Source organism: Perna viridis, chromosome 9, assembly GCF_037379345.1.
Source record: "Perna viridis isolate PV_CMFRI_1.1 ecotype Kerala chromosome 9, ASM3737934v1, whole genome shotgun sequence".
In the NCBI taxonomy this organism is placed as follows: domain Eukaryota; kingdom Metazoa; phylum Mollusca; class Bivalvia; order Mytilida; family Mytilidae; genus Perna; species Perna viridis.
In genome coordinates, this window is record NC_142453.1 from 37196091 (window position 1) to 37219066 (window position 22976).

The 22976-nt window shown below is 33.8% G+C and overlaps 2 protein-coding genes across 2 annotated transcripts; both read right to left on the bottom strand.

Annotated features, from left to right (window-relative positions):
- Positions 1-853: 853 nt before the first annotated feature.
- On the bottom strand, positions 854-10814 carry LOC148608248 (uncharacterized). Its single transcript, XM_088543583.1, has 2 exons — positions 8640-10814; positions 854-2385 (listed from the first exon to the last, which is right to left on the bottom strand). The coding sequence occupies exons 1-2, from the start codon at positions 10599-10601 to the stop codon at positions 1777-1779; spliced, it is 2571 nt and encodes an 856-aa protein (XP_088399709.1). The 5' UTR covers positions 10602-10814; the 3' UTR covers positions 854-1776.
- LOC148608249 (E3 ubiquitin-protein ligase MID2-like) lies at positions 2385-3708 on the bottom strand. Its single transcript, XM_088544873.1, has one exon. The coding sequence runs from the start codon at positions 3685-3687 to the stop codon at positions 2386-2388; it is 1302 nt and encodes a 433-aa protein (XP_088400999.1). The 5' UTR covers positions 3688-3708; the 3' UTR covers position 2385.
- Positions 10815-22976: the final 12162 nt, after the last annotated feature.

The following is a 22976-nucleotide window of genomic DNA, read 5'->3' on the forward strand; positions in this document are numbered from 1 at the left end:
GTATTTTATCAACTACGTGGTCTTTACGAACACTGCTTTGTGTAGAGGTTATTTTCAACAGGGTCATCTCTCATATCATGATTGTGAATGCTATAAAACTGAACACGTAGAGAGAGAGGGAGTGATATCTGATGTATGCTAAATCCTTATCTAATACGAACAAAACCTATCAACTGTTCCATTCAGTCACTACGTTTAGGATATAACAACACTCCATTTTACTTTCTGTTCTGATGATCTTTCTGATCAGCCAATCAGATTTCATCTTTCATGATTTTGAAAGCATTCACCAAAGCGAACAATCCGAGGATTCTGAAAAGGTCATCCGAACAGAAAGAAGAATGGAATGTTGTCCCTATATACTGTGGCTGTAAAAAACGATTGATAGGTCTAATTTTGATTTGATTGGTTTAATCCTACTGTGAATCTATGAACATGTAAAGCGAGAAACTGGGTACGTGACAGTTTTCTCATTATGTGTACATTTTCTCGATAGTGACGAAAATGGATGGTTTTGCATAATTTTGTTAACTTTTAACGGAAAAGATTAAAGCTCATCGTGTGTCGCGAGTATACTTCTTTTTGAAGGCTATGTTTGGTTGTATAACTTTTAATTTGCCAAGGTTCAAAATCGTGACCTTTCACTGACTAGATTGTGAGTACTACACTTTAATGTTATTGCGAGTTGAAAATAACACACACTTACTAGACTGTATTGTTCTGAATAATTTTGTATAAAGTATAATGGCATATTTGAGAAAATACTAAGTATTGGTATCACATACGTCGCTTCGGAATTGGGATTATAAACATTGATATTTGTACATTATAATAACTACAAAAATGCCAATCATACGAGTAGTTTTTTGTTTATTAAATTATTTTTTAGTTTATTTAATTGCTTCTGAAAAATAGTTGACACTACAAAAATCCTTTAAGTGAATTAGCTTAATCAAATGCAGTTAATCTTTTTCTTTATCTTTTTCCTTCATGCTTATGACGCTGTCTTTCCGCTATATATTGATGAAGTATTATCGTTAAACAATCCTAGTTTCGGTGATTTTATCAATCGCAAAAGAACTTAAGATAAAGAATACCACAGTCACTGTGAGGTCAATCTCATATCTTGATCTATATTTAGAGATCGAAGTAAAAGGAAAACTGTTGACCAAAATATACGACAAACGAGATTTTGTTTTCATTCAGAATTGTCAACTGTCCTTTCATCTGTGGCAACATCCCTTCAGCACATGCGTATGGAGTTTTCATATCACAAATCATACATTATGCCAGAGCTTGCCTTAACTACGCCAACGTTTTGTACCGAGGTAGACTTCTTACAATTAGTCATCTGGAACAAAGTTATGTTGCTACAAGACCGAAGTAATTACTTCAGAAGTTTTTATGGTCGTCATCATGAGCTCGTAGATCGTTACGGTTTATCCATGTGCACCATGAGAACTGATTTGTTCAATTTGTCATAGTTTTTCCCTTCCTCTTTCATCTACCCCGGACTTCACTATTTATGAGCTACTCGGCGGGTGTTTCTAAAATAGGCGAGGGCCATGCTTCCAGTTTTTTTTTGTGTAGTATGAGTTGCTCATTTTTGTTTGTTACTTTGTACGTATTATTCTGGTTATTTTATGTTCTTTGTTGTGTGTGTCTGTTTTCCATATCCGGTCTTTGTCCCTAGGTTACAATTTTTTGTTCTGCTAGAATCTTTGTTTTCTTGATTATTCTTTGTGATGTCTTTGTTCTTCTTGTCATCATACTAATTCATATTGCAATGATTTCATAAACGTCAATGAATTGGCCACCACACACATAAACCGCGTTGCCATCATCCCCGATCCAGACATCAAATGGAGATGTCACATTCTCAAATTTCTCTAACAGAACTCTATTTCGTCGACCGTCGCTAGAAATTATAAGTAGCTTCCCCTTGTTTTTATCTAGAACCAGGATCAATCCAGTCGAGAAAACCGCCAAAGAGATTGGCGTAATACCTGAAGTCTTAAAGCAAAATAATTCTTTTCCGTCTATTGTCGTTTTCCTCACTTCCCTTTCAGTCGTTGTAAAAAGTACATTTCCATCTTGCATTTTTAGACCGTGATATCCATGAAAAGTTCTTGCTCGAAAGCATTGCGTCAATTCTTTAGCATCATCACGTAGATTGAATGCTTTGATTCCGAATTCAGTTGCAGCATAAACGCGTCCATTTGACAAATCTAACGCACTGACTCTAGCATTTGCAAAATTAAAGATTTTTGATTTTGAAAGTTTGTTGGTTTGAACATCCGCTGTAAACACTTTTTTCGTACCGTTAGAAATATATAAACATGTATTATCAATGTCATAGCACATGTGGTGGATTTCACCAACAAACTAGATTGTATGTATCTTACTTCCACTGTCTTTATTAATTAAGTGTACATATTTAAAACCGCCACAAGCTACATCGCCTACTGCCATCATATTATGATCGATATCTACTCCACATCTAATGCTGCCTCCTTTGATTGTAATTCCCCTTTTAAACCTACAACCGACGTCTTCAAACTTTGGAAAATATTTTAGACCTAGATATTGGCACCAATCGTATATTGGTTTCAACTGACTTCCTGTGTCTAAGTAAGATGGGACGAAACATCCTATGTCATTAATATATTTCAGCTCATTAAGTTCGTCATTCCCCTCAAATGTTAGAACAATTTTACAGTCAGATTGAAAATGTTTGCACAATTCTTGTAGTGCAGAGTTTAACTGTCCTTTTGTAATGTCAATCTGAACAGCAAATTGTGTATCACTGCCAGACTTTTGTACAGCTTCGGTTACACCAATCCAATGATCTAATCCTTTAACGAATTCTTCTAGTAAACGCTGTCTAATGTTAAGTTTGGTATTTTCTTCTTCGTGGAATATATTCAACTGCTTTCTTAAAACTTCAAATAACGTGTCCACATGGTGTTTTAAGTCATTTACAAATGTTTCAGCTTCTTTTTGTATGTTTTTCACATGTGAACGTAATTCATCTTTTTGTTTCTGATTCGATGTCAACATTCGTTGAAAAGATTCCTTGAACTCTTTGAACTTCTCATGGATATTCTGGTTCTCGCTTGACATATCTTTCGTCGACTTCACAATGGCACATCTTTTATGCTCAAGTTTGAGACAGAAACTGCAGCAAAACTTCTGATGATTAGCGCAGAAATATTCTACTATTTTTGAGTGTTCTTTGCATTCAGTGTCGATCACATTGACGTATATTCCTCTATTGTTGACTGCTATATCGTCAATTGGAACACTTTTGTGATTACGCAATAATGGAAGACGACCATGATAAATGTTACAGTTGTCACACAAAGCTTCGTTGCATATTTCACACCAGAATTTGCCTTCTCCTTTTTCTCCTGCTGATATGCATGCCCAGTCTGGTTTTGTTCTTGTGGTAGCTTTGGCAACTATTATTTCCATAACAATATTTTTTGGTAACGTATCTGCCCATTTTGATACGTCTGCACCCCTATCTACTGGACTGACAACAGTCCTACATAGAGGACATGGAAACTTGGTAATATAATTCTCTGTCCTCTGTGCCAAGGAAACAATAAAGTCATTGATACACTGCACACAGAAAGTATGAAGACAAGGCAGAATCTTTGGTGATTTAAAAATTTCTGAACACATCGCAAAGTAGTTTTCAAATCTGTCGAATCTAACTTTGATGTGGCCATTTTGAAAAATACAAGCGTTTATTTACTTTCGTAACATGATAAAGATAAAACCTTTCTACCTTTATTTAATAAAGAAAGAGTCGCTACCTATTTTGTTGATCAGTGTGCGACTTTGATTATTTTACTGACATTATGAGATTTTCTTTTACAATATCTGTAGAATTGATCAACCCCGGTCTTGCTATTTTTAGATTAAGTGTTAGTTCTTTGAAGAGTTTAAGTTCAGGTAGGTAACATTTGTATGTTTATATAAAGTTTTTTTTCCACTTGTTTTGGTGACTACTTTAGAAGCTTGTTCTACTAGTGTATACAAATTGAATACCAATAATAACACAATTTTAAAGAGACTGAAATAAATCTATGGGTTATCATGATATTCAAGGTAGTTTCAAGACACCATTTATAAAACAATCTATAGTACATTGGAAATCAAGCGTTACTGAACTGTTTAATGAACAAGTTAGAGAAAATTTTTGCCTCTGATTAAAACCGTTTTAGGGAAAGTGAAAATTGTGTTGCACAAAAGACGATGATACATGTATCAACATTGATGATTTGATAAACAACACAATCTAATCCTTTGACAATTCAGAATGCGAAAAAAAAAAATTAATTATATTTAAAATCAGATCTCAATTTTAACCAAATTAGACCCTTTTTGTGGCCCTTCTTATGTAAAGTATATCGAGTATATCTTTAGAATAAACCTGCCAATTTTCTAGTTAAACTCTTCACTTACAATGTGCACTGCGTCAAAACTGAAAATGTCCAACACCAATATAAACAAATATATTGTATTATAATATCTTACCTGAATTATATGATTTTGGCCAATATTCCTGCAGGTAAAAAATATCTAAAAGAATATATTATTTTTAATCATAAGAGAAATACTACATTTATATAATATTGCCAGGAGTGATTTATTCCAGAAGCTGGTCATTTTAACATGAAGTATTTTACTAGTGGCATTCAATGCTACATCAGTTTTCAAAGACCCCGATGTAGCAAAAACATTGTCTACTATACATGAAAAGTATGTTGTCGTACCAGCAAACAAAGCACAAAACCACATTGTTTTTATCTGCAAAACGTTTTACATCCAATTTATTTTCAGAGGTAGACGTAGAAAATAATAGCAGTGATAAGACCTATACTGCTACCACACTCTCTAAAGAAGAGATTGTGGAAAATCATAAATCTGCACTATCCTCTTTTGGTCTATCTATCAAGGACGATGATTATGATTTACCCTCTGTGTACTGGATTCCTAAACTCCACAAAAATCCATACAAATAACGTTTCATAGCTGGATCTGAAAATGCACCACCAAACCTCTTTCAAAACTTTTAACTTCTATACTCACAACTGTCAAAGAGGGTCTGCAGTCCTACCACAACACTTGTTACTCCAGTAGTGGTATTAATTCAATGTGGATACTGAAAAATTCGAAAGATTTTTGGAGACTATCAATTTAAGGCTATTATCTGAATACAATAGCATTAAAACCTATGATTTTTCAACACTGTATACTTCTATTCTCCATACTCAGTTAAAATCCCGACTTAAAAACATTATATATCGTTGTCTTTCCAAAAATGATGGTACACCTAGCTACAAATATATAGTTCTTGGTGGAGATTCCTCATACTTTGTAAGAAATAATTCCAAATCATCTTCCAAATATACAGAGGAAGATGTTTACAAAATGCTGGAATTCTTAATCGATAACATATTTGTCATGTGTGGTGGACGTGTTTTTAAACAAAAGGTCGGCATTCCAATGGGAACAAATTGTGCTCCTTTACTTGCTTACCTATTCCTTCACTCTTATGAGGCTGACTTTATAGATGATCTGATCCGAAAGAAAGAATATCGTTTGGCTAGATCCTTTGATATCAGTTTCCGCTATATAGATGACGTATTATCTTTAAATAATCCTAATATCTGGGATTTGATACATCGCATCAACCCCAAAAGAACTTAAAATAAAGGATACTACAGACACTGTGAAGTCAGCCTCATATCTTGACCTGCACTTAGAAATCGATGGTAAAGTAAAACTGTTGACCAAATTTACGACAAACATGATGACTTTTCATTCAGAATTGTCAACTTATCTTTCATATGTGGTAACATCCCTTCAGCACCTGCGTATGGAGTGTCATATCACAACTCATACGTCATGCCAGAGCTTTCCGAAACTACGCAGACTTTTTGTATCGCGCTAGAACTCTAACAAATAGGCTTCTGGAACAGGGTTATGTTGCTACAAGATTGAAGTCATCACTACAGAAGTTTTATGGTCGTCATCATGAACTCGTGGATCGTTATGGTGTATCCACCTGCACCACGAAAACTGATTTATTCAACGGGTCATAATATTGCTTTCCTCGTTTGTCTACCCCGGACTGGACTTTTTATGAGCAACTCGACGGGTGTTTATAGAAAAAAAAAACAGGGGAAGCTTACCCTACCGGTGCACCCGATCCATGCTCCTAGTTTTTAGTAGAGTCCGAGTTGCTCATTTGCTGTTGTAACTTTGTATGTATGGTTTTAGTTACTTTATGTTCTTTGTTGTGTTTGTCTGTTTTCCATGTCTGGTCTTTGTCAATGGATTACATTCTTTTGATATATTTTGATTTCATATGGAATGTGACGGTGAAAAAGAACGTTACAAAAACTTCTGTAAATGAATTATTTCATATAAAATTTGTCTTTACTATCATATAGGCCGAGTTATGAGTGACATATTTCCAATTCCTAGCCTTTACAGCATTTTCGCTAGGCAAGGTTTACGGCCCTATCTTTTCCCTTTACGTGAAAGGAGGGGGCGGGACCATAAATTCTGGTTAGCGAAGATGCTTTTACAGTTGTATGATTCAGTTTAATGTTTGTTGGTATTAAGATTTTTACCAATAAGAGTTCAAGGTGGGTTCCTTATTCAATCTTTACGTTAAGTAAACAGGCATGATTGGCTGCCCGAAAATTAAAATTATGACATTGTAAATGTTTAAAACAACCTTTCTTTATTCAACGGGGCATAGTTTTTCTTTCCTCGTTTGTCTACCCCGGACTGGACTTTATGAACAACTCGGCGGGTGTTTCTAGAAAAGCAGAGGAACCTTACCTTACCGGTGCACCTGGTCCATGCTCCCAGTTTTTAGTGGAGTCCGAGTTGCTTATTTGCTTTTGTTACTTTGTATGTATGATTTTAGTTACTTTGTGTTCTTTGTTGTGTATGTCTGCTTTCCATGTCTGGTCTTTGTCCCTGGATTACATTCTATTGATTACCGCTATAACCTTGGTTCCCTGGATTACTCTTTCTACCTTTCAACATATTACTCAAGTAACAATATATATACCCATCAGTTCAATTCAGAAACCAATTAGCACAACTGTTCTGTATATTAATGCTGCAAAAAAGTTAGTTTATAACTACTTATAGACAGCAAAAATAAATTATATATTTATTATATTTTACACATGAAAAGACACATTTTCCAATAAAAATAGGGGTGCCAACCCTCTGCACTACCTTCTGGTTACGCCACTGTATTCTTGATCCGCCTTTGCCATGGACAATGAAGTTTCCTTTGAATTAATATTCTATAACACCTATGGTACCATTGTGTCCTATTCATACTGCCGAACAGGATGGTGTCTTTTCGAGAGGAAAAAACTTCTTCGAAGTTCTATTGCGTCTGAACGTCCTTAACGTCTGTTATGTGCGTTTGAATTTTTACAAGGAACCTGCTCTGTTTTAATCAATTCGTTTAGTATAATCCGTCAGAGGAAATTACATCCATTAACTTACACAATGATAAAATAATGCATAAAACAACTTTATAAGACATAAATATTGGGACAACATGCATATAAATACAAATGCTTCAAAGTTCAAAGTTCACAGTTACATGTAATGTAACGAAATCAAGCCTCGTCATGAACCAAGAGTCGCATTTTTTATTTGAGAACCATTGATTAATGATTAAATCTTTAACGTTTCATTTGAAGTCCAAGCATATAAATACAAATGCATAAAAACTATGTATGCTTTTTGTATGTACAAAAAATCTCAAAACCTTAAGTCATTTCACCAAAGCGTAAGGTACAATCGATGCCTTACACGTGTTTCTGTTTATAAAACAGCTCGGAAACTCGACTAATTGTCCGGAAACGATTCCGTATTATCAAAATTAAGCACAATTAATAGTTTAAATATGTGAAAATTTGCAATTTCATTTGCAAAGACCATGTTACAACATGTGGCGTTTTAGTAAATTCTGTTGGAGAAATAGCAACATGGACATTTTTGTCTGTGCAATCAATTACAAAAACCTCTCCCTGTTAAAGATAATGGAAGAAGTGAGCACAAAACAAGGATATGTTTTTGCCTACTGTTCGCACTAAGGCCGTGGGAATGAATTAGAGCTTATCGGTATCGCGTGTGAAGGTGATAAAGTGCTACCGTCGTGTTGCTGTTTTTGTTTAAGTAGGTTTTCTTCGATTTGTCAAACATCAAAATCGTTACCTTTCACTTATAAGGCTTGAGATTACTACTTCTTAATGTTATTTCGAGTGCTGAAAACAACATAAAACCAATTTGTCCGTTTTGCTCTCACTAGTACCCTTGAAATACGTGATCGATAAGGTATGAAAAATCAACCTTAACAACCACCGCAAAATGCATTTATAATTTTGATATTTCTAGCATATTGACAAATGCTAAGTATTAGTATTACATACGCAGCTTTGGAAATGGGGTTATAAAATTGATATTTGTATATTAAGATAACCACAAGAATAACAACCTTATTATTTTTGACGGGTAACAATATCCTTTCAAAGGTATTCACTAAATTAAATTCAGTATTTTAAGTGAAGCCTTTGTTCTTGAATTCATATACTAATTATTTCATAAACGTCAATGTATTGGCCACCGCACACATAAATTATGTTGCCATCAGCGCCGATCCAAACATCATTAGGAGATTTCACATTCTCAAATTTCTCTAACAGGATTTTGTGTCGTCGACCGTCGATAGAAACTATACGTAGCTTCCCGTTGTTTCTAGAATCTAGTATCAGGATCGACCCAGTCGGTAATACCGCCAAAGATATTGGGAACATATCAGAATTCTTAATGCAAAATAGTTCATTTCCGTCTATTGAAGATTTCTTAACTTCATTAGAAGGCGTTGTAAAAATTACATTTCCATCATGAATTTTCAAACCGTAATGTCCATAGGAAGAGTTTGTTTGAAAACATTCCGTCAATTCCTTAGCATCATCACAAGGAATGAATTGTTTGATTCCGCCATTAGTTGCGGTAAACACGCGTCCGTTTGACAAGGCTAAAGCACCGACACAGGCATTGGTAAAATTAAAGGTTTTTGATTTTGAAAGTTTGTTAGTTTGAAAATCCGCAGTAAACACCTTTTTCGTACCGTTAGAAATATATAGACGTGTATTTTCGATGTCGTAACACATTCGTCGGATGTCACCCTCAAATTGGACTGTATGTATCTTGATTCCATTATCTTTATTAACCAAATGTACTCGTTTATAGTCCGAATTTACGTCGCCTACTACCATCACATTCTTGTCGATATCTACACCACATTTGATAGAACAGCCGACGAGCAGGATTCTTTTTTTAAACTTACAACTAATGTCTTCAAACCTAGGAGAATATTTCAGGCTTAGACATTTGCATCCATAGTATATTGGTTTCATTGGGCTTCCTGTGTCAGAGTAAGACGGGACGAAAGATCCTATATTATTAGTACAATTTTTCAAATCATTAGCTATCTGATTTTCATGAAACTTTAGGACAATTTTACAATCAGACTCAAAGTTTTTGCATAAGTTATCTATTGCAGAGTTTAACTGTCTTTTTGTAATATCAATCTGAACAGCAAACTGTGTATAACTACCAGACTTCTGTACAGATTCCGTTATACTGATCCAATGATCTAACCCTTTAATGAATTCTTCTAGTAACCGCTGTCTAATGTTAAGTTTGGTATTTTCTTCTTCGTGGAATATATTCAACTGCTTTCTGAAAATTTCAAATAACGTGTCCACATGGTGTTTTACATCATTTACAAATGTTTCGGCTTCTTTTTCGATGTTTTTGACATGTGAACATAATTCATCTTTTTGTTCCTGTTTAGATGTCAACATTTGTTGAAAAGATTCCTTTAACTCCTTCAACTTCTCATGGATATTCTGGTTCTCGCTTGACATATCTTTTGTTGATTCCACAATGGTACATTCATTATGCTCTGATTTAAGACAAAAACTACAACAAAATTGCTGATGGTTACTGCAGAAATGTTCAACTACTTTACAGTGTTCTTTGCATTCGATGTCAATCGCATTGATGTATATTCCTCTATTGTTGACGGCAATATCGTCAATTGGAACACTTTTGTGATTACGTAATAATCGAAGGCGGCTATGACAAAGGTTACACTGGTCACACAAAGCTTCGTTGCATATTTCACACCAGAATTTCGCTTCGGATTTCTCTTCTCCTGATCTGCATGCATAACAGTCTGGGTTTACTCCGGTGGTAGCTTTGGAAACTATTATGTCCATGACGATATTTTTGGGTAACGTATCTGCCCAACTGGATACGTCGGCATTCTTATCTACGGGACTTACAACAGTCTTACATAATGGACACGGGAAGTTGGAAATAGTATTATCCTTCTTCTGTGCAAAGGAAACAATGAAGTCATTGATACACTGCTCACAGAAAGTATGAAGACAAGGCAGAATCTTTGGTGACTTAAAAGTTTCTGAACACATCGCACAAGTAGTTTTCAAATCTGTCGAATCTAACTTTGACGTGGCCATTTTGAATAATACAAGCGTTTATTTACATCCTTATCAAACTGATAAAAAAATTCCTTTCTACCTGTTAACGAGTGATTACGTATTTGTCGTTAGTGTGCGACTTAGTATCATTTCGACGACATTATCAATTTTCCATGTTCGAGATCTGCTCAACTGAATGAACAAAAATGTAAATAAACGTGTTTCTATTTATAGAATTAGTGTTGGTTCTTTAAAGTATGGCAAGCCAAAGCGTACAAAAATGCGTGTTTTCTAATATTGATAATGGATTTTTTTATATTGCAAATTTATTTCTCAATATTACAAATTTGATTTCAAATATCACAAAACCCTTTTTAAATCTTAAAAAAAGCGTTTTTCAATTTCTAAAAAAAATCATATAATTCATTCATGTCTTTCTTTCCTCTAACAGAGATAACAACATGCCTAAATATATACAAGAATATCGAGCTATATGTACATGAACACAAAAGATAATCAGTTAAATCATATATCAAAATATCAAAATGAGATAAATGCTTAGCGTAAAAACAAAATATGCCATAGTATCAGTTATATAACGTATCAGATACATTTTATCTTTTTATTGTATTTTTTAACTATTGCTTGTAGCGATCAAGCAAATATCGACTTCATACAGAGTTTAACATACGGTTATAGTATGCAGCAGATCGAACCACATGAGTGAAATACTATCTGCAGAAATCGTTCAGTTCAGATTTAACAAGTTCAGTAGACGGTTGTTTCCCAAGCATAACACAGTATAAGACACCTGGGTTATAATAACTCAACTCAACGTCGTATAGATCTAGGGAAATATTTTCGATTATCGGTTAAAGAAAATATTACGCTGATCAGCAGTTTGACTACATTCGCAGGATAAATGCATCATTATGTCCAAAAAATGAACGGTGACATAGGTTACAGCCTTTAACTTCAGTATCAGGTACTCATCCTACCAAGTTTTGGTTTTGAGTCCACCTTCGCTCCCTCAAAGCCCTGACTTCAATCATTCATACTTCTCCGGATACGAAGCGTCCATGAAAATCTACTTAACATATAACGTCAGGGGAAAGGAAAACAATAACACGAGATAATTACGGACGATCCGATATAGTAACTGATTTCAAAAATCAGACGCGTTGCTAGGCGGAACCTCGGAAGTCCGAGCTTCCACATCATTTTGCCAAAAAAGAAAATCGAATGAAATAAAATAAAATAAAGAGTGAGAGGAAAGGAAATAAGAAGTGGTAATTTATAAGTGGCATGGGTTTCTATGTTGTTTCTTGATTAACTATGTCTTATAAGTGCAAAGGTTCCTACTCCTATCGAATACCACAGCAGAGTTCTTTAACGCGCAAGGAAGGGGGCATCTTCCCAAACACAGTGCACCACTATAGCTTGCGGTAATGTATTACGTATTATAGCCTGACGACTTCAGCATGTAAAACACCAGGGGTACCCCATTCCATCAACTGAGGCACACAACCCAGTTGCTCTGATGCCAGAGCGCCACAGCCCCCCCCCCGCCCCCCCGGCTAGTGTTCTGAGCACTATTTAATCGCCTTTTACGACAAGCTTAGCGCTGCTGTGGGCATTTTTGTTTTGGACAACCGGTCCCGCAAGAGATACAAAACAGACTGAGCTAGTCTGAAAAAAATGGCATACAATATATATGCTGTGTGGACCAGTGTCGTTTGACAAAGGGCTTTCACAATAATAATGATGAAAAGGGATGGTGGTTTTCTGGGAAAAAATTAGCTAATATAAAAAATGAGAGGTCAAATGTCAACGTTACCCATTTGCTAGACTTTTTCCAAAATATTTGAAGGAATATGTTGGTATAACCTTGGTTCCCTTGATTACTCGTGCATAGTAGGTTTTTGTACAAAACCTTAACAATCATGTTAACTATGGAACCTGAGTCTAAATACAATTATTTCCGAAACTACTGTAATAAACAAAGAGTAATCAAGGGAACCAAGATTCTAACGGAAGTAAAAAAAAATGTAATCCTCGGTAGACGGAAGATAAAAGGAAAACTATGACACACTTAACTAGTCGTTTTTCATGGTGCAGATGAATGCAACGTAAGGATCCACGAGTTCATGATGACCACCATAAAACTACTTCAATCTTCTAGTAATATAATCCTGTTCTCGAATCCTTTTTTAAGAGAAGTCTGCGTAGTTGCAGCAAGCCATGGCATAACGTATGAATTGTGATTTGAAAACTCTATACGCAGGTGCTGAAGAAATTGACATTCAATAAATACAAAATACAACATATCAAACTGTGTGGAGGACAATTTCTATATTTGAGTTTTAGCCTTGTCACGGTCATTGCTGGTATTATATATATAAAAAGAAACATTTTTCACAGAATCATCCCGCAGAAAAGACATTTTCATCATATTTTTCACTTTCAAGGGTCTAAAATGTTCAATCACCGGGAGCTTTGCTCCCTGTTCCCCACTGGGGAACCCTTGCCGAATTTGAGCTTCCTCTTCAAAGAAAGTCTGACTACGTCCTTGCAAATGATTCAATATGAGCAAAAATGATGACTATAGATTATATTTAGGGTCTTTACCGATAAAATAGCTATTTTGCAACTTTTATCGAAAAGTTTCTATTGCGAGTGATTTTATTGGATGTTGTATCCGTGTTAAATTTAGGTAACTTACTATATGGCACTAGACAAAACCCGCTAAATATGAATGAGTAATGTCAGGGGTTTGAGGGAGCGAAGGTGGAATCAAAACCCTGACTTGGGAGGATGTCAGGTACTGTGACGAATAATTAAGCAATAAAAATGACGTTCTTAGATCGAAGGAAGACGACGGCAAATGCCAAAAAAATACAGTTTTCGTTTTTCCACTTCGCATACTTAAGGGTTAAATCCGAGCATACTTTTACACATATCTGACCTTGTTCGAGGCTTTAACCTGAGAATGTTCTTTGCAATGAACTGTGGGAGATGATTAAGTTGAGTAATGTCATGATTTTACAAACCAGACCAAAAAATCAGCCATACAAGCATTTAGGCACATGTCGACGACAAGTTTATAAAGTTTAAGTATTGCTATTGGATTGATGTTTTCTGTCTGAATGTTTGTGATTGCAAAATTAATTAATCAATTAATTCTAGCTGTAGATTTTAAGTTATCACGCACCTCAATGCCCAAATTAGTATATTTATCCGTAACAGGCATGCATTTGTTTGTTTGATTTAAATCTATTTTTGCTAAAACACATAATGCATGATTCTGTGGCACTAAACTGGAATCTCCACTTACTAGCATATTTAGAATATATATCAAGCATCTGTTGCAGCTTAACCTGCGAATTTGCTCTTTTTTAATATTATAAATTCATTTTCAATATTACAAATTCAATTTGTAATATTACAAAATATGTGATATTTTATATTACTAAATCAGGAATTAGTAATACTAGAAAATTAACTTTTTATTAGAAAATGAATGTCTATTATTAAAAATATTTTCTGATACTAAAACATGATTTTGTAATATCAAAAATATATGTTTTCTAATATTACAAAATGAGTTATTTTTTAATATGAAGTGATATTCATTTTTTTTTTACATTTTTATCGCATTTTCTCGCATACCTTCAATATTGTAATACCTTCCTGTTTCATTAGCTAAGCTGTAGTTACGAATGTGATATTTTGTAATTAAAAAGTTTATACCTGTACTTGAATGATTTATCAAGATGAAATTGTAAACAAAATCTGCGATACACATTTCTGTAGAGCTGGTATTTTGGTAATGAGTCGAAGAATGCATATACTCCTCTTACAAATTTACCAATAACACATGGCTTAAACTCACCAATACTACTATTTTTTTCTGAAAAATCTGTGTCAGTCAAACGTAATTAAAACCATATTTATACTAATATTCAACGTGTCATAGGTTTCCTTTCCTCTTTCATCTACCCCGGACTTGACTTTTATGAGCAACTCGGCGGGTGTTTCTAGAAAAGCAGAGGACGCTTACCCAACCGGTGCACCTGGTCCATGCTCCCAGTTTTTAGTGGAGTCCAAGTTGTTCATTTGCTTTTGTTACTTTGTATGGATGATTTTAATTACTCTACGTTCTTTGTTGTGAATGTTTGTTTTCCATGTCTGGCCTTTGTCCCTGGATTACATTCTTTTCATTACCGCTATAACCTTGGTTCCCTTGATTACTCTATTATACAGTCAAATTTTACATAACCAATGCATTTTATCAATTGGCTTCATGTATACATTTTTTTTCATATCAAGACAACAACTTTTCAAACTGCATGTACTATTTGGTGAAATATTACAAAATTCTACAATGTTAGTTTACATACTTACCCTACCGGTGCACCTGGTCCATGCTCTCATTTTTTAGCGGAGTCCGAGTTGCTCATTTGCTTTTGTTACTTTGTATGTATGATTTTAATTACGTTATGTTCTTTGTTGTGTATGTCTGTTTTCAATGTCTGGTCTTTGTCCCTGCATTACATTCTTTTCATTACCGCTATAACCTCGGTTCCCTTGATTACGCTTACATACATAGGGATTCTGCCTAATCCAAAATACCTCATGTTATCAGTTGTACTTCTTTTCACATTAAGAATTCGTTTCATAAAATAAAGCTGTCACGTTTCAATGTCTTTTGCACTATGATATCTCCAAAGATCACATTTAGGACTCGAGCGTAAATCTAAGAATATATTCGAAGGAAAAAGACGAGACGGGTAAAATAGACAAACACAACAGATAACTAGCCAAAAAAACACGTACATTGAAACAAAAGTAAATGAGCAATCCGGTTTCCATAACAAAAGTCAACATGGACCATGGAAATCATGTATAATACTAAAAACATGCATCGGTAGGGTAAGTGATCTCTGCTTTTCTACAAACAACCGCGAATGCTTAAAATGTCCCGCCGAGGAAAACTAAGACTCGGTGAACTAATCGGTTCTCATAGTGCAGATTGCGATAACATAACGATCTACGAGTTCATACATATCTCTGTCCCAGACACATGTTTGTAAGGAGTCTGGAAAACTCTGTTATACCCTATTTAATGTGATTTGAAAACTACATACGCTGGTGCTGAAGGGATGCTGCCACAAATGAAAGGAACGCTGAAAATACGGAATGTAAAATCATTACGTATGTATGATTTGGTCATGAGTTTTCCCTTTCCATCGATCAATGAAAGTAGGCTAAGATATCAGACTGATTTCATATTTCTGTGGTGTCCTTTGTTTCTAGTTCAATGGGGAAGATGCAATGTATAAAATACTCGAAACTAGGATAGATTGAAGACAATATGTCACCCATATAGCAAAACTGTGATCAAATGATCTTGCTAAACGATCCTCCATATTTATTAATCAGATCAGCTTTAAAGTCAGCCAAAATAAGTAAAGGAATATATCAGGAAGTAGCTAAGGTAGCACAATTTCTATGTGTGAATGTGTAAATTTATAGTAAACTTGATAATCTAGTTAAAGTAATGTATAACTATTTCTATTTAGTTTCAATATTATAATTTTCTAATTTTGATCAATTACTTGTTTAATGCCCTTTTACTCGGCTCCAGTTATTGTATTTTGTGAAGCAGTGCAAAAGTTTTATTTTTCACATAGATGTGCCAACAATCTAATTTCTAGACTTCAGCTATGTTATTTCGGGCATATTTTTATACCATAAATTTATGAGCGTAAATAGGATAAAAGTGAACTTCGTATACATTATGTTTTGTTTTATATTTAGTGCAATGAAATGTCATTTACATATGGCAGAGTTATCTTTCTTTGCACTTAAGGTATAATGTTACTTTTGTTTTATAGGGAAAAAAGTAAACTATTACGAATCATATTCATCCAACGCCGTGTCAGAGCTAACCAGTCGTTTCAGCTACATCAAATAGTTTTAAAACTGATTTCTAAGTTCTGTGTATACTCCCGTGTCTATTTGAAATCGTCTTTTTGATTATTCTCAGTCGTTTTATATATTTGCTTCTGCGAATTCGATTGAGCCCGTTATTTTCTGAGTGATTTTCGTTCAAGGTTTTTAAGCACATTTGTAATTATGATATAGTGCGTTGCATTCACCATTTATCCATAGTTTATCTTTTTGAATACTTTACTTATATGTTTCTGTCGCTTTTTACAATTGTTATACAGAACAAAATTGTTCTTCGTTCAATTCTTAAAAATATCTGTTAAAAGTGTGTTCATATTATCCACAACTGTGGATACAACCCACAACTTACATGTATACTTCTATACAGTTCATCGAACATATTAACGTTTTGCATAATACCTTCTTTAATCGATCCCTGAATTTATCATTCCATTGTACCGTTTCGCGATTAAAATTTTTATATGTGCACAAGCAATTCAACATAGATTATGAACCATTTAACCATTCTAAAAAAAGTATTCCACGAAAATGGTGTTAAGCTGAACTCTTGCTTTTATTGGATCATATTCTTGTGTGATTTTCATAAAGTATGTTACTTAATCATATTGTGTTTATAACACCAATCACTCGACTAAATGTTATCTCCCCATTGTCACATAGAATTCTGTCTCTATGATTTGTTTAGTACACTGTGAATTTTTTGCGGCATTATTATACCCGCTATGCTTTGTCTTTAGACACGTTACGCGTAAAATTAAACAGTGCATATTTTCTTAATAAGACATTTAAATTCAGTTTGAGGAATGGTCGCAAATTCAAATCTGCTCGAAAGAATATTGATCGCCGAAACTGTGAAAACAGATTTTTATAAATGTCCTCAAATTCCTTCTCTCCGACATAAGAGAAATTTGTTGTCATGATGACTATTGTCTAAGTATCAGATTTCAACGTTGTTAAATGATAAACCCAAATAACATATGAATTATAATTAGCCAATAAAAAAGGAGGGAAAACAATACGGTTAATATTTATACCGCACTATTGCCACTGTCAATCGTAGAAAAAACGAGGCCTTAGAAAATAACTTATTAAAATGTCACACATATACTATAAAGAGTAAATACTGAAGTATAATGTATATATATATGCCAAATATATAGGACTTGGGATGAAAGCCAAAGACAGAGGTCCAGGATGAACTTATAAAGTTGATAAGAGGAAAGATAGAATCTTGCCATGTTGTAAATGAAAATCAATTTCTTTCCTCTTAACAACAAATATACTAAAAATTAATGACATTTAAATCAATCATGACAGCATCTAAAACTTATATTTTGTTTTGAAGTTTATCTTTATATCAAAATGTCTATGTACGTCTAAAAATCGTACAATAAAATACTTTATATAAATTCTCACTTAGGCAATAGGTTACAGATATTTTCATCCTTGAAATTGATTGACAAATATTATTTATTGTTTTGAAGTAAAGTGTATTCAAAAAGAACGGTTATCCCTTTATTTATTGATGATTGAAAGTTTAAAATCTTGAAAGAATGGAGAATTTGCTTTTGTGATCAAATTTCTTTATAATATTACCATCCAAAAAGGTCAAAATGACCTTTTTTCGCTTAGTGTTTATCTTATGGATCAACACAAAATTATTTCCAACGAGTTTTTTGCCCTGAAAGAATTGGGAAAGACTGTGAGTTCTTTAATTTTGAAACATATGTAAGTTTTTAGTAGGTCCGTGAGATTCAATGCTACACCAGTTTTCAAAGAACCGACGTAGCCAAATAAGATTTTACTATAGATGACAAATAGGTTGCTGTACCAGCAGACAAATCCCAAATCAACATTGCTTTTGTTTGCAAGTCGCATTAAATTAAATGTATATGAGAGGTAGACATAAACGTAGGAAATGATAATCTATGCACTTCATTCCAAAATTCCAAAAGTTGTTTTTACCAAGAACGCTACATAGCTGGATCTGCAAAATGTACCACCAAATCTCTTTCAACACTTTTAACTTCTATACTCACAGCTGTCAATAATTTTGACAATAGACAATACTTTATTTTATAAACCTCAGACACACAGGTGTACAAGAGGACATATACACACATTCAAACATAGTTATAACATACAACTATTTTGTAATAGAAATCGATAGTAAAGGAAAATTTACGATAAACGTGATGACTTTTCATTCAAAATTGTTTACTTTCCTTCCATCTGTGGCAACATCTCTTCAGCACCTGCGTGTGAAGTGTTCATATCACAACTCATACGTAATGCCAGAGCTTGTAATTTTGTATGTATTATTTCAGTTACTCTATGTCCTTTGTTGTGTTTGTTTTCCTGGATTACATTCTTTTGATTTCCGCTAGAATCTTGGTTTCCTTGATTACACCTTCACTATAAGAACACACACAAATAGTATCCTGGACTCCACCATAGACTGAAAATAATGGACCAGATGAATCACAAGGTGATGCTACTTTTGATCTTCTATAGACACCCACCAAGTGGTTGCTTGGTTAGGTCAAATACTAGATTAAAACAAAAGAAGTAAACAAAGAAAATGTACACAAGACCACACAATAACTATCAAAAAGTCTATGATATCGACCGTATACTTTTCAGATGATGACAAAAATATTGAGGCAACATGATCGTGTTCCATTAGCTGGTTTGTTAAAAACGCTTTACAGTTTCGTTTTTATCTAACGTACATAGCTATAGCCGATACATGAATTATGTTGACATTGACTCTCGTCATTCAGGTCCGTTTAGCACCATGCATTTTGCATGCGAAAGCCTTATGTTACGATTTGGCTATATTAGCTTCTAAGAAATTTCTCTTCCATTTAACTAAAGCAACTATTAATTTTAAATATCTTCTAGTCTTGAACAAACATTAAGTAGTATTTCTTATATTTTAGGCCTACACCCGAACTGTCGACTCAAACATTGACCAATCAGACAGTTTCCACTACTCAATATGATGAGATAGAAAGTACTTATGTACCTCCGACTGTTTGTAATAATATTGCTGTGGATGGAAATGATGAAATTATTTTGAATATCAATCATGATGTTTAGGCACAGTCGTCTGGAAGAATTAAACCTGATTCATCTGGATACCTGTTACCATGTCGAACAATCGAGCAAACTTACCCTAATATAGTTATTTCTGAAACAAGACAAAGCTCTTCCAGTGACAATAGTGAAACAGAAACAGTCGTGAAAACTAACATGAATATGAAATGATTTCCACTGGAAGTAAGGAGCTACACAACACACTAAAATAGAAACTTACAGAATATCTAGTCATCATCGACAAAATCATTTATCCTTTTTTTCTTCAACAAACATGTTTATGTATATTCTTCATCAAACTTGTAATTACAAATTCACGATTTCATTTCACAGCCTTGCAGATAAATACGCCTTGAAAACGCAATCCACCTTTTAAACTTTATTTCACATTTTATGTCAAATATAGTTGAGAGAAAAAAGGTGATTAAATGATTCAGCGGCCGCGCATTAAGAACCAATGCATTAATTGGGCATGTCAATTAAGACTTTTTACTTATATCACGACTCATGTGTAAAAAAATCATAATATCCAAATGCACAAGCATATAAACATAACTTGTGCAATTTGACCCAGACTTCCCTATAAAATGTAATTGAAAGGATAATCAAGGGAACCAAGGTTATAGCGGTAATCAAAAGAATGTAATCCAGGGACAAAGACCAGACATGGAAAACAGACATACACCAGAAAGTACATAAAGTAACTAAAATCATACATACTAGGTAACAAAAGCAAATGAGCAACTCGGACTCCGCTAAAAACTGGGAGCATGGACCAGGTGCACCGGTTGCGTAAGCGTCCTCTGCTTTTCTAGAAACACCCACCGAGTTGCTCATAAAAAGTCCGGGGTAGACAAAAGGGGAAAGGAAAACTATGACCCGTTGAATGAATCAGTTTTCATGGTGCTGATGGATACACCGTAACGATCCGCGAGTTCATGATGACGACAACTACTGTAGTGATGATTTGTAGCACCGTAACCCTATTCCAGAAACTAATAGTAAGACGTCTACCTGCCGAGTTGCTAAAAAATAGTCTAGTCTGGGGTAGTCGAAAGAGGAAATGAAAACTGTGACTTGTGGTGCAGATGATTGTGTTATTTGTATTTTGTTAGTCTCGTTTATATCCCCGGATAATAATAATCAAAATTTCATTCCTTGTTAAATCATAGACACTTTGTTTTCTTAACATAAAAAGATCGTACTTTAAAAAGCATCCATAAATCACATCTTTACCGTCACTAAAGATGACTCTTATTTTTGGAAATATATGTACAATTAAAACTCAATAATTTGCCAAGAAAAAACATACTATACTCTTCCACAGCATAAACAATATAAGCAAAGGGGATAGAACATTTAAATTTAAAGAAAAAAAATGTTATGATGAATCAAATTTCTTCATACTGAAGGATAACATTGTTGGTGGTAATACACTTTCTGAAGGCTGAATTTCTATAAGATACCAAGAATAAAATAGTGTGCATTTTTTTTCAGATAGCTACTACAAACCTAGATATGTTGGTGTCACCACGACGCCTTTTCATTCCTAAAACTACAAATAAAATGTGTTTTCATTCCTAAAATAAAAAAAGATGGTAATACAAAACCTTAATTGTTCTATTCGTCAATTATTCTTTAGATCATGCCAATGTCAACTCTGTTAATTTAAAAAAGAACAACTCTTTTTTAAGTGTTTGCTCTTTGTCAAAAATTTTTAACGCTTGGTTAAGGCGTAAAAAATCGTTTATGGCAGGAATTAAATATTGATTACTTTTGTTTAACGGCAATATACCCCTTTTTAGTACATTTTTCAAGTATTATTTATATACACCTGTTTTTATTACAAATTCCTGTTTCCTTTACCGCCTTCATTAACAGCATAGAGTTGAAACAAGTATACCGTATTTGGTTCCAAGTCAGTTATATATGTATTTGTTTTCGTTATTTCTTGAACTGTCATCCATTTTGTATCTTCATGTCTTCTATATTCGACAGTATAGTTTTCTGATACGTGATTTGTTACAGAAAGTGACCGCCATGCAGTGAAAACCTTCAATACATACTCAATAAACTGGATTTGTATTGGCTTAGACGGTGGATCAACTGGAAACAAAATTAAGGGGGAACAAAATTAAGGGATTAAAATAAATAAACAAATATATTTTTTTCATTTTCCCAACGCCTTTTTCAACGCTTAATCCCTTATTTACATTTGATTTAACGTGTAGATTTTTTTTCATTACGTTTTGTGTATGTTTTAGTAACCGTAACGTTGCAATGTTTCGAATTTGTTCTCTGAATATTGCAATGTACATTTACCTCAATATTGTTTGACTTTTGAAGGAAATAAAGTACATAAAGACATGACATAAGGTTTTGAATAGACAAGGAAATACGACTTTAGTCAGCAACCGTTATTTGATTATAAATTCAGTTTTTATTTTTTACTTAATGCCTCTATACGGTAATAACAATCCGTTAACTTTTCCGGTCTGCGTATTTTTTTTTACGTCTGTTCAATATGAAAAAGAAAACATTTCATCCAATTCCAGAAATTATTCGTTAAAAGGACGCATTTTATCTATGCAAAGTCTTCCAGGATTGCAGAATTACTTAATCTTAATACATTTTGTATACCAGTCCATCTACCTTTCAATAGTCTAAGAATTGTAAATTCTTGTCATTATTACATTAAGCCGTAATAGACTATAATGAAACCTATACAGAAAATTGGCCCCCAAACAATCGGAGTCAGAAGAACGCTTAAATGGAAAATACGTTAAATACTGATTTTGAAATCAGTCATGATAAGGTTAAGGTTATATGCACTTTTGAAAATACAACTTGGATTCGGGATCACAATTCTACAATATAATTGAATGACAGGATACCAAATAAGAACGAAGCCAATTTATTCAGTAATTATTTCCACTTTATATTCGCACCATTTGAGGGATGAGTTAGTTCATTACATCATCTATTTTTATGTTTGTCAATGAACATTAAAAAAAAAAAAACGCTGTAATCGATTTAAACCTTTTACCAAAATTAAAGATTCAAAGATCCCTTTCCATTTTCCAATTTCTTATTTGTGTTCTCGCAACGAGGACCGGCGCATTATGTGTATGACAATAGTTGCTGGTTTATTTCTGACGTAATTGTAACGGTATTAACAAAATGACTGACCAGTCAAATAGGAAAGTCCAAATAACAAATGGCAATTTTTATCAATAATTCAAACAGATCAAATACCAATAACTGAAAAATGCACAAAACGTTAACAATTATATTTGCTTTTAAAAATGATTATCACCGATAAATATATATTGAATATTACAT